Source organism: Lynx rufus, unplaced genomic scaffold (assembly GCF_022079265.1).
Source record: "Lynx rufus isolate CCGP_SWC_20201006 ecotype Redwood Valley unplaced genomic scaffold, mLynRuf1.p SCAF_21, whole genome shotgun sequence".
Classification (NCBI taxonomy): Eukaryota; Metazoa; Chordata; class Mammalia; order Carnivora; family Felidae; genus Lynx; species Lynx rufus.
Window position 1 is genome coordinate 24,702,825 of NW_025814836.1, and position 15,350 is coordinate 24,718,174.

A 15,350-nucleotide genomic window follows, 5' to 3' on the forward strand; every position below is an offset into this window, starting at 1 on the left:
GCTCACCCAGCGGTCATGGCCTGTTGTGTACACTTCTCTTTTATCATGGCCACCCAAATATATATAAATTAGATATGTATTTTTCCTTTATTACAGATTATATATGCGTGTGTGTGTGTGCGTGCACACACACATACACACACACACACAGACATGTACATTATTCTTTGTTCATGCAACATAGACATCGCTCCAGGTCAGTAACTATAGATTAAAAGCTAATTTTAATAGCATAATACTCTACAGTATGGATTTGCTGTTGATTATATGATGAGTCTCCTACAGGCAGACACTTAGATTGTTACCCTTTTTTTGCCCATATACTCTGGCATTTTTATGTGTTCTATGAGGCATTCTCAAAACGTAGGATTATTAGATTAAAACACCTGTATTTTTAGTAAGTGCCACATTTTCTAAAACACTGTAGCAATTCACATTCCCATTAGCAATGGGAGTGTACACGTGTGTGTCTCCCCCCTCCCTTCCTAGGCCTTCAACTTTTTGTCTAGATGGCCGTAGGCTTTTTTGTTTTTGAAGTCAGAGAACTTTACTAGGTTGTATCTCCTTGTCAACCATTTGTCCATATTTCCCCTGGGACACTGCACCTTTTATTCCTTAAATTCATATTTTATTTTTTCAATATTTTCTTCATTTTATCTTGAAATCTTTGTTCTGCTCCATTTTTGGGGGGGGTTCTTTTTCAGGACCCCAGTTATGTCTGTTGACTGCCCCTTCCTGACTTCTAGATCTGACATTTTCCTTTCTTTGCTCACCTCCTTCTATCCTGCCCCCCAAATTCTATGCCGTATTTTCAACCTTGTGTTTCCAACGTGGCCTTTATTTCCGTGATGCTTTCACTAAAAAAAAAAACAAAACTGATCAGCCACATTTCAAGTGCTCAGTAACCACATGTGCCTAGCAGCCGCCACACTGACAGCACAGCTTTGGAAGAGGGCTAAAGGTTTGGAGTCCCGTTGACGTGACTCCCTCCCTTATTCTCCACGGCTCTCCGACCCACCCAGGTATCTCTAGAGAAACATAAGGCTCTGAAACCACGTGAAAGCCACTGTGACAATAAAGCCACATCGTGAAGTTTCATGTAGAAATGACCACAGAGTCTATACAAACTGCTGCCAAGTTTGGGGTTCTCCCCCGCTGACTCTAACAGCAAGGGGACTAGATGCATCCTGTGACACACACCTAGAAAAGGATTAGAAAATGCTGAGAACCGTATCAGTTGAATTCTGAGGATGGTCTGAGGACAGCCCACGTGGGAAGAAGTAGGCGGTCTTCTCAGAGCCTGGAAAAAGGGAGCATCAGTGTCCAGAGTTGTCCCAGGAGAGGGTCTATCACAGACGGTCAGAGCTCCCTGCTCCGCCCTCCTCCCTCCCCTGGTTCTGATCCCAGGCTCTCCAAGCACTCTTCAGATGCTGACTGGCTTCGTCAAGACACTTCCCAAAGTGACAGAATGTTCTCGCTGGAGGATCCCACTATACAGTCTGTTTGGCAGGTGTGTTCTTCACTCAAATTAATAAATCGGCATCTTGTTTCGAAATGAACTCCTTGCTAATTTTCCAGCCCAATTCCATTTTCAATCACCAACTAAATGGGATTTCTGAAAGCGGCAGAATTAAGGGAGACACTTAAGACCATGCTGACTCCACTAAAGCACTGAGCCAGACTCCTGAGTACCCAGCCGAGCAGAGGGCAGTTCACACACCCTGGCCTGAACTGAACTCAGGGAGTGAGGGGATAAGCCTAAGAAATGTCTCCCAGACCAGACAGAAGAGTGTGGGCCACTGGCGGGCACTACGGAGACTTCCTACTCGCACTGCTCACTTCAGATTAACGAAGCGGCTTTCTGCCGCTGCATTATGGTGCCACCTCTTGGACGTAAACTGCAAATCCAGCTTCTTAAAATTTTTAGGCCCTAGTCACACGCATTTGAAAATTCTGTAGTGGGGGCCCCGGTGGGTTTTTACATTTATATTCTGCACTACAGTTAAGGAACCACCTATGTGTTTGGAACCTGAAACACCACGAGGGTGCCACCCCATCCTCTGGTTCTCCCCCACCCCAACCACCAAGGAGTGGGGGGAAGCCGAGCGGGAGCCCGCTCTTCCGAGTGGCGTCTTTTCCTGCCGGCGGCGGGGGGTGGGGGTGGGGCGGGCGGTACGTGGACGTGAGGCCTAGGGCTGCTGCCTTTTTGCCTCCAAGTGGGCACGAGGCCGAAGCGGGCGCTGTCAGCTGCAGTGGGTCCTTTATGATGACACTGAGCTGCTGCCTCTGGGCTTGCCAGGTATCAGGCCAGTGAATCTTTATCGCGTAAACCGGATGGAGTTGGGTTTCTGCTACTTGTTCTTAAGCCAAGACCAGGTCCAAGGGAGACACATCTGGAGGCAGTATGACATAATGGCTTAGAAAAGAAGGCCGTGGAGTGGGACCCATGCTCTGCCATTAATACTGACCGTGACCTTCTCCTTGGTTCCTATCCACAGAGTAAGAGTTGACCAGATGACTGTTTCCCAGCCCTTTCACCATCAACAATTTTTATTATTGTTCCTTCTTTGTGGAATTTGTATTTTTAAAGATTTTTGTTTCCCCGTACATTTTCTCAGGTACTTGGACAAAAGCACACAACTGCTTTGGTTCTGATCGGCAAAGGTAATGAAATTATGTACCTTTACCAAATCACTATAATTTGCATTGGAGATTTAAAAACAAGATCTTTATTACTTGCTTTTGAAGCTTGAATATACATATGATTTCTGACAGGCCTTTACCAATACTGAGAATAGCTGCCAGGTCCTCCTCTCTTAAGGCTCTCTGGAGAGTCTTCAGAAATACCAGATTGGAAGACTGCAGCTAGCATCCAAAGAGGACGAAAAGTCAGTGACTTCCCCGAAATTACAAGTCTTAATTGTTCTTGTTTACTTTTTCACAAAATGCTCCACAGAGTTTTAAAAAGACACAGAAAACATTTTTGTATTTAGATACACCTTTTAAAATACAAACTAAGAGCACAAAGCAGTGTGACAGGTTTTCTTCTGTCACCTGTGAGCTGGACCTGAAGGCGATCCTCGGAACCCTGAGGTGGCTGCAGAAATAGCACTTTAATTCACAATCACGATGAACTGCATCCAACCAGGAGTCCAGGGATCGGGTTCCAGCTGCCACCCTGCGCCATGAGATCCCGAAGAACTCTCTCAACTTCGGGACATCCGAACCCCCATCACAGAACGAAACGGACTGAGTGAGGTCATCTTAAACAACTTTTCCAGCTCTCTTATTTTGTGATGCCACGAAATCAGAGTAACATACTCCAAGCTGGGGTCAGGGATTTTAGAACCTATATTGAACGTAGAGTACTTTTAAATTCCTATTTCTTGCGTTCTGTTGTTAAACATGTATTTTTTCCATGTTCTTCTGTGCACTGAAATATATTTTCTTATTTAACGGCCTCTCCATCAATAGCAATAAAAAAGCTTTCCAAGGAAGTGTTTTTCTCAAAACTGGCTTTTATTTCTTTTCCACTTGCTGCTTTAATTTCTCCAAGATCTCTTCTGGAGTTGTGGAGGCCAAAAGCTTCACCACTTTCTCACGAGATTTACCACCCTGGACCAAAAGGAGAAAATGGTGTCAGGATAACCCCCGAGGCAGCAGACCTCAGAGGCACCCATCATGGCAGTGTCCTCATGGGGCCAGCGTGGTGGCCTGGGGCTGTCCTGACAGCTTAGCCATCGCTTTCCCCTGGTCATTTCTGATTTCAACACAGATTAGCTCACATTCCACCTTCCTACCAATTTTTGCACTCTAGACCTAGGGATTTTACATTCAAGTATCAATTTCTGTAATAATAAGAATTGGCATTACAATTTCAAAATGAATAGAGTCCAGATGTAGAATGCTCTGTTTTTAAATCACTTCTTTGTCGAAATTAAAAGTTAAAATTATTTTTTAAATTACCAAAGCGAATATTGCAATTTTATATAAACTTTGTGTAAAAATAATTCCAAACAAATTGCTCTTCTCTCTGTTCCACATTTCTGAAAACTCCAAACGAAAAGCAAATGCTATAATACTCGTTTTGAAACATCCTTTAAAGAAGGTAAAATGTGAGCAGGGATTATCTCTAGGGGTAGAAGCTGGACTAGCAGAGGAGTGGGAAGTCCCCTTCAGGCAGATGTCAGGGCACTGGCAGAGAGTCAGGAGTTTCCTGCAACACAAGGGGGATGTATCGAGGGTAGTGGCCTGATGGGAGAATTTTCAGATGCAGCCTATTAACCAAGGACTCTGAATGTCAGCTGGGACCTAGATCTAGAGAGTGTATCACGAGAAAACAAACTGAGCTTTAAGAAACATAAACATGGTTGGGTCTTACTCCTGCCAAGTCTATTTCAGTAAGTCTAGAGATGTCCAGGAACCTGTGTTTTAGAAATCAATGCCAGGTGATTTTGATATCTACCCCTAGAGCAGACCCGTCGTGTGAATAACTTCATCTGGCCTCTCTTCCTAATCAGCTTTTCCAGGGAGCAAGGATAACGTGGGGAGACCAGAAACACCTGACAGACTCGCTAATGGAGACGATAAGCAACAGGAACCCTTTCAGATTTTTAGAATGATGATGAAAGAAGAGACAAAACCAATCTGCCAGCAGATACAGGAAAACATGTGCAAAGAGGAAAATGCTCGAGATGGCGGCAACTAGGGACTAGACATACAGAGCGTGGTCACTCTGAGTAAGGGCTGAGGCAGCAGGAATGGAGGAAACTAAACAGAATTCACATATTTTCGTGATGAAATGAATGAGAGTTTTTTCAATGATTTGGAAAAGAAAAATCAGCATTAACATAATAATATCTGACATGTAATAATCAAACTGTTTTGAGAGAGAGACCTACCTTCTCCAAAACCACATCGCTCTTGCGGAGTTCTAAGACCTTGGAAAGATAGCGACAGAGCTCGGCATTAGCCTCTCCTTCCGACGGAGGCGCAGCAATGGCCACACTCACAGCTTCAGGTGTCAAGTCTGGAATGAGATCAGTGTGGACTTGACCCTTAAGGAGTTGTTTTTCTTCAAGAGGTGAAGCTATTTTGTAAAAGAGTTTGCATTCACCTGGCACATAGTAGGTTTCCAATGAATAACTATTGCACGAAGAAATGAACGAGCAAACTACTCAAGCTTTAGGGAACACAAACATGATAAATAAGCCCTCACCACTTCAGGAAAGAAATCCACAGAAAGTCTACATCTACCCCCATCCTGCTGATCAAGAGAAGCTCAGAACCCTGGGCAGTGTCCTGGATGTAGGCTACTGGAAACTGCATGGGGTGGCAGGACGAACCCCAAGGCAAGGTCAGGAGCTGGGTCAGCAGTGTCACAAAGGAAGCGGGACGGAGGCAGCTCACTGCACTGGACAAGGGTTGTTCGGGGCTCAGGAAAGGAGAGGACTGGCCTGGTTCAGCTCGCGTGAAATGCCTGTTTCATGTCTTTAAGGTGCAACATTTAAACATTTACACAGCACTTGCGCACGGTAACTTGAGGGCACACGTGTCTTAGGGACTTCACAGATATTAACTTGTTTAATCCTCATAAGAACCTCACGAAGAAGATATTCATACCATTATTATCTCCAGTTTACAAACGAGGAAACCGAAGTCAAGATGTGCCCAAGGTCACCCGGTGATAAAGTGATGCTGTAACTCAAAGTCGTTTGGCTACGTGCTTTGAACTCCAGGGCCAGTCTGCACAGTGGCCGTGACCCCCATCAGTACAGCCTCTATAAAGAGCGGCCCGCCTGCAGCCCTCCACTGTCCTTCCGAGAGCGGAGTTCTCACAGTAGTTCTCAAGTGGGCTGAACCTGGTCCCCCACGTAGGGATTCTCAGGCGTTCTCACATGCTTACACCTTGCCTGTGTCAACCACACGGCCACAGAATCTCGTACAACAGCCCGCCTCCTGGCCTGTCACCAATTCTAATTCCAGCGTGCGCTGCGTCAGTACCTTTCAAATCCAGACACGTCTCACAACGGACGGAAAATCAAGTGTTCGTACGGATTTTTGTCTTGCTGGTACACAAAATACCTGTGTACCTTCTAGCTGATGGCATCTCAGACGCGATGAAACATGGTATGCTGACACGAGACAGGGCCACAACAACTACTCAGAAAAGGCAGAGCCTGGTGGGTGCGGCCCATGCACCGCCAGACTAACACGGCCACCAGCACAAACCACAGCCTTGTACCCCAATTCTGAGGTCTTGTTTTCAAAGTGTAAAAACAAAACAAAACAAAAAAACAAAAAAGAAGGAGCTTTAGAGGTAAAAAAGACCTTCAAAATAATTCAGATCAACAGTTTTCAGACTTCTCATTCGGAATACAGCCCTTCCCCGCCTCCCGGGCTCTGCACCCACAGAAGTTCCCCTGGGCTCCCAGCATTTAAAATAAATGTAAACATAGCTGCCTGCTGGCCTCCCCCTGTCCACCTAAAACACCCCTGAGGCACCTTTTGGGCTCCAGGGAATAGCCTGAAAGCTTCCTAGTCAGTATCTCCTCCCATAGATGAAAAGAACTGGGCCCAGAAAAGTTCTTTATTGTTTTAAAACAAGTCCACACAGGAGCTGATGATCAGGACTCTCAGACACCAGGTTTTCTCTTCCTCCTTGGGCCAATGGTCGTTAAACTCGACCAAAATGTCTCTTCTTTCTTTCTCTGGCGAATGTCTCCAGTTTTGAAATAGGACAAACGCAGTAATTCTACGCTGCACATGTTTCCGCGTGTGTCCTTTTCAAAATACCGTATTAAAAAAAAAGAAAATACACAATAGTTCATCTCACTTGGTATGCTGTAAATATCATATATTCACTTTTGACACTGGATTTACTTACACTTTTACATTAGAATCTAGAATCTTAAAACGGAGAAGCCTCCAATCACGAGTATGAAAACCCTGACTGTACAGACCAACTTTCCGCTAACCAAGGCAAAGGGAGGATGGAGGAGAACCCCCCCCCACCCCCGGGGCCAGATATACCTGTTACAGCGTTTTGTTTGGAACCAGGTTTGGCATGGATGGCTACGGTGACACAACCTTTAGGATCAACTGCCACAGGACCTAAGGGAGGAAGTGGTGTCTCTGGCTCCTTGGTCTGGCTTTTACCCTAAAACGACAACAACCACACTACAACTTTACAAGCTATAAAATATGTTTCCGCACATCTGATCCTTCCTCTACTCCCTTTCACCCTTAATCAAGACGAATGAGTCGTGTCCAGGGATTTCTGGCCACCCGGAAAGGTTTTCCAAGCATTCCAAGTCAATTCTTCCACGAAGGCCTCCAATCAACCCAACGGAGTGTTCTGTTGCTGCCTTGGGGGGCCGGGACTCTGGCTTCCACACCTGAGTGCTGGTTCCTACCGTCTGCGCTGTATCCCCCGTTCTCCAGGCGCAGACACCACTTACTACTCATCTCTGCATCCCCTGCAGCCCGAGGTGAGGACCGTCCGCGAGCAACTAGGCCGGAAGGGTGTGTGTATCGGGGAGAGAGGAAGGGACGACGGAGGTAGCTCTCTAGCAGAGCCTCCCATGCCTGGACCGGGGCAGCAGGTGCGTGCCCGCCAGGAGCTCAGCCCCCGCCGCCCGGGACCCAGAGCGGAGGGCGGTCGGGCCGGGGGCGCCGCCGCGAGCCTCCCACGCCGGGTGGCGCAGGCCGTGCGGGGCCCGCGGGGGCGCCTAGCCTGCGTGAGGGGCGGGCCCCCTGGGAGCGCGGGGACCCGGCCTCAGAGCCGGCAGACGGGTCTCGGGGAGCCGCCAGCTGCCGGCGGCCCTCGCCCACCCGCGGGGCCCGCCTCTCTCCCACGCGCCGCCCACCCTCCCCTGCCACGGGGCTTGCCACTGGCCTTGCTCGTCGCACCAGCTTTCTTGGGCATCTCCGCACTTAAAGGGAGCCGGCCGGAGTCTCCAGCCCCGCGACCCGACCCGAGCCGCCTCAGCCCGCGGCCCAGCCGCAGCATCCCCGCGGGGAAGCCGGGCGGAGGCAGAGCGGCGCCGGAAGAGCGCTCCGCGCCTGCGCGCGCGGCCGGCGGAAGCGACCCCACAGGCCAGCGCCTCTGCTCCGGCCCGAGGGCGACCCCTCCCGGCCGGCGGGAGCACGACCCCTCATCCTGGAAAGTAGCCCTGGAGACGGAGACCAGGATCCCGCCCCCCACCCCCCTCCGGCTCCGCACACGCAGCAGGTAGGTGGTAGGCCGTGTTACCTCTGCTCTTCTCTTTCCTCCTAAGAATAAAGGATCGCAGTGAGAGGCAAGGAGTGCAGCGGCGCAGGTGTCTTGTGGCTCCCGCCGCCACCACCATGCGGACGCTGCTTCCCATGGCCCACGGGTGGACGTGGAGCCTCGTGCGGCCTCAGCCCTGGGGTGTATCCCACGTGCCGATGGAGCACCTGCCTCGTGCCGGGCGCCGAGGATCCCACCGTGTCAGAGGCGAGGAAATCCCATTCTGGTGTGGGATGTGCGAGACGAGACTGGAGAAGTGGGCGGAGGCAGGACTGGCGCAGTCCAAGCCGTGGTATTTGAGAAAGACCGCGGGCTGCAGCGTGGCCCGTGGACGAGGCGCGGGACCTGCCGCTGACATGCCAGACGGCAGCGGGACAGCGAGCTCACGGCGGCGGGTCAGGGCACGGATATTCGGGAGGGAGAGACCTGGCTTTTCACCCTGCCTCCCCCCTTACCGACCTTGTTAAACGTGCCATTTCCCCGCCTGTGAAGTGAAGTGGGTGTTAGTACTTACCGCAGCCTGACGCGAGACACAAGTGAGAACGTGTGGCAGGGACTCAGCGCAGAGCCTGGCCCACGGGAATCACTCTGGTAGCTGCTAGTGGTACTACCCAGTGGGGACTCAGTCCTCACACAAGTCTTCCTTCTCCCCCTCCCGAGATTAGAACAGGGGAGAAAACCCTGAGGCCAGTAAAAAAGGTCCAAGAAGCACAGAGGCAACAGCGGTCACTGCTGCGGTTCCGACGCGTTGCTTTAAGGCAGCAGCAAGGCGCTCATATTTTGTGCTGCAATAAATACCTCCATTCCTTACACATAACGTTAAAACCTCAATTAACTAGAAACCTTGTTCCAGAACGCAGTTACACTCAACTTTCGGAAGAAAAAGACAAATGACCAAAAAATAAATACAAGGATAATATTTATTTTTTAAAAATTCCAGGGGCTGTCCCAGATCCGTAAACAGTTCCGGTTCTTGTACGTTCTGTAGCACCTTCAGTTACAATCCTTGTTCAGTGCAACATACTTGAAAAGCCCTTGAAATGCCTCTAATGTCAAAAACCATGAACTTACTTACCTATTCCACACTTTAAGGTGGAAGTACTTTCCATAATGGTTACTACAGCTGGTTAATGTGCCTGCCAGTTCATCTGTAATTAACCAGAACGACACATTCCATAGATATTCCAGTTAACTGAGGTTTATGTCCATATGATCATGTTACCAGAGAAAAATTTCCCTTCTTCAGCGATTTTGAGACCTCTGCCACCGACACACATCACTACCTCCTTGAAAATATAAAATGAAGTACTATTTTAAATGAAATTTTTTGTCCTAATTACTATTATTTAGAAAAAATTCTTTTTAAGCTGTTACTTAAAGAATTGTGATTTTTTAAACCATCTTCCCAAACTATGTGATAGATCTTAATTACACATAGGGTTTTTTTTTTAACAAGATAATCGTTTTCAAGGGAAAAAGATGTTATTTATATAAAAATTTTGCTTTATAAAAAAGTATATAAATGTTATTCTGCCAGGTATACTTCCTATCCCCTCCCAAAACGGCTATAACCTGTGACATGAAGGAGGTATAAACATGAAACATATCTTACTTCCTGGGTAGAACTGTGTCGGTGACAGAAAGTACACTTTTCAGCAGGAGTGATGCTGTTGGAGATCTTTAAAATTTCAAAGTAGTTGTCAGAAAGGTTAGTATTCTATTCAGTTTCCTGTTGTGTTAGATTATCGCCACAATGTGGAACTGATGCCCGTGTAGCCAGTCACCATCTCAGTCTCGGGCATCCTCGGGACCATCCCCCGGACAGCTACCAACAAGTGCAGTGGTGCACCTTAGTGATAAAGAATCCAGTCCTAGACTATACCTTTAGATCCTCTGTTTATATCACATTATTGTGAATTTGTACCAACTCCATTTATAGTTTAAAGCTGTACTATGTAACACATGACTATACTATTATAAAATATCCTTTTTTGTAAATGCATTGAAAATGTTCTTGGGCATTTATTAGGCCTGCTTCTAGAAATATTATGAATGCTACCAACCAGATATTTCAAAACTCCAAATGTAAGGTCGGTTTTCTTAATTTTCTGAAATCAGTTATTTGAATTAATAGGAATTCTGTAGGAATACTGACCCGTCTCATCTCATGTAATCTTCAAAATAGATAAGCCTAGAAGTCCATCTCATCTAACCCTCACAACAGTTAAAACAACAACACAACCATCTGTCTAAAACAAGAATCTTTCAATTATAAAACTGTGGAAAGACCATGAGTCAGCTCATCTATGAAATTATACAAGATAAAGCTGAAACAGCTTTTTTAAGGTTACACCCAGTTCTCTTTTTCCCTAAGGTTATAAGAAAAAGGAAAATCTGCTTTTAAACCATGCAGAGATTTAAATCAATATTGTTCATCTCCTCTAAGAAACCAAAATGTTTCTTATCTCACAATTATAAATATTCATGACATTCAGACTATTTTTTGTGGCCAGTTTTATAGGCCTTTGAGACTAGACTGTATGGTACTCTTTAGCCAAGATGTATCAGAATGCTGGATTATGTATAAAATATGATTTCTGGTATCTGTCCATCTTCTATCGAAGTGCCGTTATTATTGCCCGGGGAACTAAAGAAGAAAAAAACAGTCTTGCCAGCAGCAGGTGCCTCATGCACAACTTTCTTCAATCCTTTTGTGCCATAGTGGGAATCTGGGCCCTAAATGAGAACAAAAGGTTCGTTAGTAATTTTCATTTAATAAGCACTCAATTTAATGTGGTGTTTTAATTAGGTTAATGATCTATTGTATTTCATTACTGTTCTTGTATGAAATTTTATGCTATGTCACTTCATGAAAAATGGAATTTTTGCTACAAAACTAGTTAATGATTAAAAATAATGTAGAACTCCGCTTTTAGAGAACAGGGAAATGGTTTTAAGAAAATAATTATTTTATCTTCTGTCAAACATTCAATCTCCTACTCAAGCAAAGGGCTACTGCTTATAAAGAACCATGTCAGAGCAGAGCCATGCTGACAGGCACTTCTTTTCTCCAAGCAGTGGAACATTTCAGCTCCCAGCTTCCTTCCTTCCCTTCTTCCTGAAGGCTTTATTGTCTGTGACTCTCCGTTTCTATGGAGAACACACTCTCTGTAACATGGGAGAGGAAACCCACCAGTTCACCATCGAGAACATTCCGGAAGGCTCTTACTTTGAGTGTGGCGCATGCTGTGTAGCACACATTGGGTAGGATCTCTATAGGTTCTTTGAACATGACCCTGAATGTGTTAGCAGTCCCATCACAACTGAATCCGGTATCATTCTGTCCCAGGGTCTGTTTTTTTTCATATTCAATGATCTGTAATTTTTCAAAGACAAGTTACACTTAAGCGAAATCAACTGAAGCAAAGTTTCACAGAAAAGCCCACGGAGCCCTTAGGAACAGTAGAGTGTAAGTCTTGTCTACTTCTCTCTAACCACCAGAGACGGCTGGAACACGCGGTCGGGGTGGGGGGCGGGGTGGAATGCCAGCTAACCGCGACTCGGCTGCAGGACACAGGGGCTTGCCCAGGAGACACCAACCCGGGGAACTGGTTTTTAGAACACCTGGATTTTAGATACCTGAGGAAAACAGGCCTCTCCTCCTTGCTAGCCTGTGTCTTGCTGCTAGGAAATTCCCATAGTGTTTCCTATGTCTAAATGTTATTTACTGAAATTAAGATGACCTGAAATGCAGTATTCAGGTATGTAGATATTAAAAATGTGAAAACCCCATTTTTTCAATTTAGTTCCATAATCTGTGCCAGACACTGAGGGTCACGCCCTCAAGGAGCTTCCAGTCTCTAGACACGTGTCCAGCGACAGTGCATGCAGAACTGGCAGTAAAAGAGCGATGCAGAAGATGAGAATTTTATTTTGCCGGGAAGGAGGGAGAGTTGGAAGAGCTCCAGCCAGGGCCTACCGGGTTACAAAGGTACAAAGGTACAGAGGTCCATGCGAGGGAACATCACGTGCAGAGGCAGAGGCTCACAGACCTGTCTGTTCACATACATTAGATAAAAACAGTAACAGTAAAATAGGCCAAAACAATCAATGCTGTGCCAGGTCCGGGCAGAGATCACCTCCGCAGGGACAGTGACTGGAGAAGACCACAAGGGGGCTCCCGGGGCGCTCTACCGGCCTGTTCCTTGATCGGCTGCTGGCTACACAATGCACTCCACTTGTGAGAAGCGAGCCTTACGCACCATGTACAAATATGTGCACCTTCCTACATGTATATCACAGTTCAATAAAAAAACTTAAATAAAAAATATAGCACGATGGTGTCCTGGGATAAAGTAGGGAGACCCAGGATTTGGCTGTGGAAATCTAATCCATGGCAAACCGCTACACTTCTGAGCTGCAGTTTTATTGTTTACTTTGGGGGAAACCTTGCTTTGCCTTCTTCCTCAGGCTGTTGTAAAAATCAAATTAGAAAATTTCAGCAATGGGAAGCCTGGGGGGCTTAGTCGGTTAAGTGTCCAACTCTTGGTTGTGGCTCAGGTCATGACCTCACGATTGTGAGTTCGAGCTCCGCGCCAGGCGCTTATGGTACGGAGCCTGCCTGGGATTTTCTCTCTCTCCCCCTGAGCTGTCAGCACAGAGCCTGATGCGGGGCTTCAACTCAGGAACTGTGAGATCATGACCTAAGCCAAAGTCGGACACTTAACCGACTGAGCCACCCAGGCACCCCGCTAATGATGAAATTTGAACACAAAGTTCACCAAGGTTTTTGCTATTAAAAATAATATGTTAGGGGCGCCTGGGTGGTTCAGTCGGTTGAGCGTCCGACTTCAGCTCAGGTCATGATCTCACAGTCTGTGAGTTCGAGCCCTGTGTCAGGCTCTGCACTGACCGCTCAGAGCCTGGAGCCTGCTTCTGATTCTGTGTCTCCCTCTCTCTCTGCCCCTTCCCCGTTCATGCTCTGTCTCAAAAATAAATAAAAACATTAAAATAAATAAAATATTAACGTTTTAGAGAAGGCAGTGTTTTTCTACGGATAAAAGTTTGAAACAGTGTTTACTTCCTTTTCTATTCTTTGTGTTTTACTATAGAAGCACAGTATTGTATATGTACAGCTTGTAAATACAAGTCCAGCACAGACATGTTTCAAAAACAATTTTACTAACTGGGGTGGACTCTCAAAATAGTGGGAGAATACTGGTCTACTGAAGGGAATGAGAGAGGTATTTAACGTTCTTCCCGATTAAGAGCTGAGGTGGAACAGATCTAAAGACTAAGGCAGGGTATATAGTCAGACAACTGGAAATCAGAAGGTGTTCACAGTAGTTTTGAAAAATTAGACAGCTTCAAGCCCTAGAGTTCAAAGTGCCAGGAAAAACAGCCTGCAGATGTTTTTAGACAGTCAATGCGCAGCAGAAGGGAGTGACAGAAGGGGTTTCCTGGAGAAGGGAGGCTCCTTGTGTGCTAATGCTTCTGTGAAGGACCCCAGGAGTCCCGATTCTCTGAAACTGCTTTTCATCGGTGTAAGACAGAACTCTCTAGGCCTTCTGATGCCTTTGAGAACTATATTGAAATTTGACTTTGTCAAAATGAGATCTTACTATAAAATTACATTTGTTGTATTTCAAGACGATAAACAGTGAGGAAGAACGGTACCTGTATATTCACTTGATAATCCGTGGGTCCGTGGATAGATCCATACAAACCGAATCCGACTATAGAGATTCTTCTATTAACTGTGAACCTGAGAGAATGAAGCCAAATATAAAATAATATACATAATTCATTAAGTATTCATAGTCTGAAGGCCTATAAAATTTTTAAGTGCTACCTGGAATACATTTTGCTCATAAAAAGGAAAACTGTCATAAATTTGATATCCTTGGAAGTGTCATCTGCTTACCAAAAAACTCTTCCTAGAAAAAATTTTAACTTAATGGGAACTTAAGTAGAAGTTGTTTTCTGTGCTGTACATTTTTGAGAGTCAAAGGAAATTATTTAACCTAAATGCCCACTTTTGTTGTAATGACCATCTTAATGATGTCTTAGTCCAAATGTCTGCACATCTTCATGATACAAAGGCCCAGAGCCCAGCAAGTCCATCTGTAACAACTTACCAGTTCTATGAATACTTACTAGGGGCCTGTCAGAGTTAAATACTGGGCACCACACTGCGCTTAGAGCCCAAAGGAGGACATGAATAATAAAAAAGTAAACAAAGGGATCAGTCAACAACCGTAGGTTGGGGTAAGAGTTGTGAGGGAAGCTGCTGTAACAGAACACTGGTGGTGCAGGGCTGGGGCCAGGCCCTCACTTACACAGATGGATCAGAATGAGGGTTCATACTAGAACAATCAGCAGGAACAGTTTGGTCATAGGAGTTAACAAACAGACCCATCTTGCTCCACTTTACCAATGTAGGAAAACTGACCGAGAGTACAAACAGCATGAAAGATGTAATCAGAGATAATCCGTCACATCAAGCAGTCACCCTCCACATGTTCAGCAGCAACTTCGATGATCAATATTGTTACCGCCACGCCGAGTACTTCCTGTGCTGGGCGCTGCCCGGCCATCTTTTTACATGAATTATTTCCTTGAATCATTGTAATGGCTGGATAGACTAACACAGTGTTGTTCGTACCCCTGGTCTTTACAGTGGAGGCAACTGAGGTTTAGAGAAATTAACTTGCCTGGGGCAAGAAGTGTGGCGGGCCAAAGGGCCCGCACTCCTCCACCGCTATGCTAAAACTCCCAGCACAGGGCGAAGACCACCTTAACATTTTTTAAATATGTCATTTATAATATAGTTTTTCCTTATTTTAAAAAAGCAATATATTCTCCGTGGGGGAAAAAAAGTAGAAATGCAGCTAATCAAATAAGGAACATTTTAAAGCATCTCTAAGTCCCATGTAGCTTTTGGTGCTTTCTCATTTTAGACTTAGTTCTATTTTTAGCAATGGGAAAATAGACTTGTTTTCTATGAACATGTTCTTTACAAATCATCTCAGTTGTATATATGTGTATAAATACTTCTTTTTCATTTAAAAAGGTAAAA

The 15,350-nt window shown here is 45.8% G+C and overlaps 2 protein-coding genes across 2 annotated transcripts in view; both read right to left on the bottom strand.

Annotated features, from left to right (window-relative positions):
- Positions 1–2,706: 2,706 nt before the first annotated feature.
- Positions 2,707–8,040, bottom strand: CUNH15orf40 (chromosome unknown C15orf40 homolog). Its single transcript, XM_047086847.1, has 4 exons — positions 7,898–8,040; positions 7,033–7,159; positions 4,902–5,029; positions 2,707–3,615 (listed from the first exon to the last, which is right to left on the bottom strand). The coding sequence occupies exons 1-4, from the start codon at positions 8,009–8,011 to the stop codon at positions 3,520–3,522; spliced, it is 465 nt and encodes a 154-aa protein (XP_046942803.1). The 5' UTR covers positions 8,012–8,040; the 3' UTR covers positions 2,707–3,519.
- Positions 8,041–9,174: 1,134 nt separating this feature from the next.
- The window catches only part of BTBD1 (BTB domain containing 1), a 41,827-nt gene continuing 35,651 nt past the window's right edge, over positions 9,175–15,350 (bottom strand). The window contains exons 6-8 of the mRNA XM_047086846.1: positions 13,949–14,036; positions 11,502–11,648; positions 9,175–11,008 (exon numbers count right to left, since the gene is read on the bottom strand). Coding sequence (XP_046942802.1) covers positions 10,850–11,008; positions 11,502–11,648; positions 13,949–14,036 — 394 coding nt within the window. The 3' untranslated portion in view covers positions 9,175–10,849. The remainder of the gene's footprint in view (positions 11,009–11,501; positions 11,649–13,948; positions 14,037–15,350) is intronic.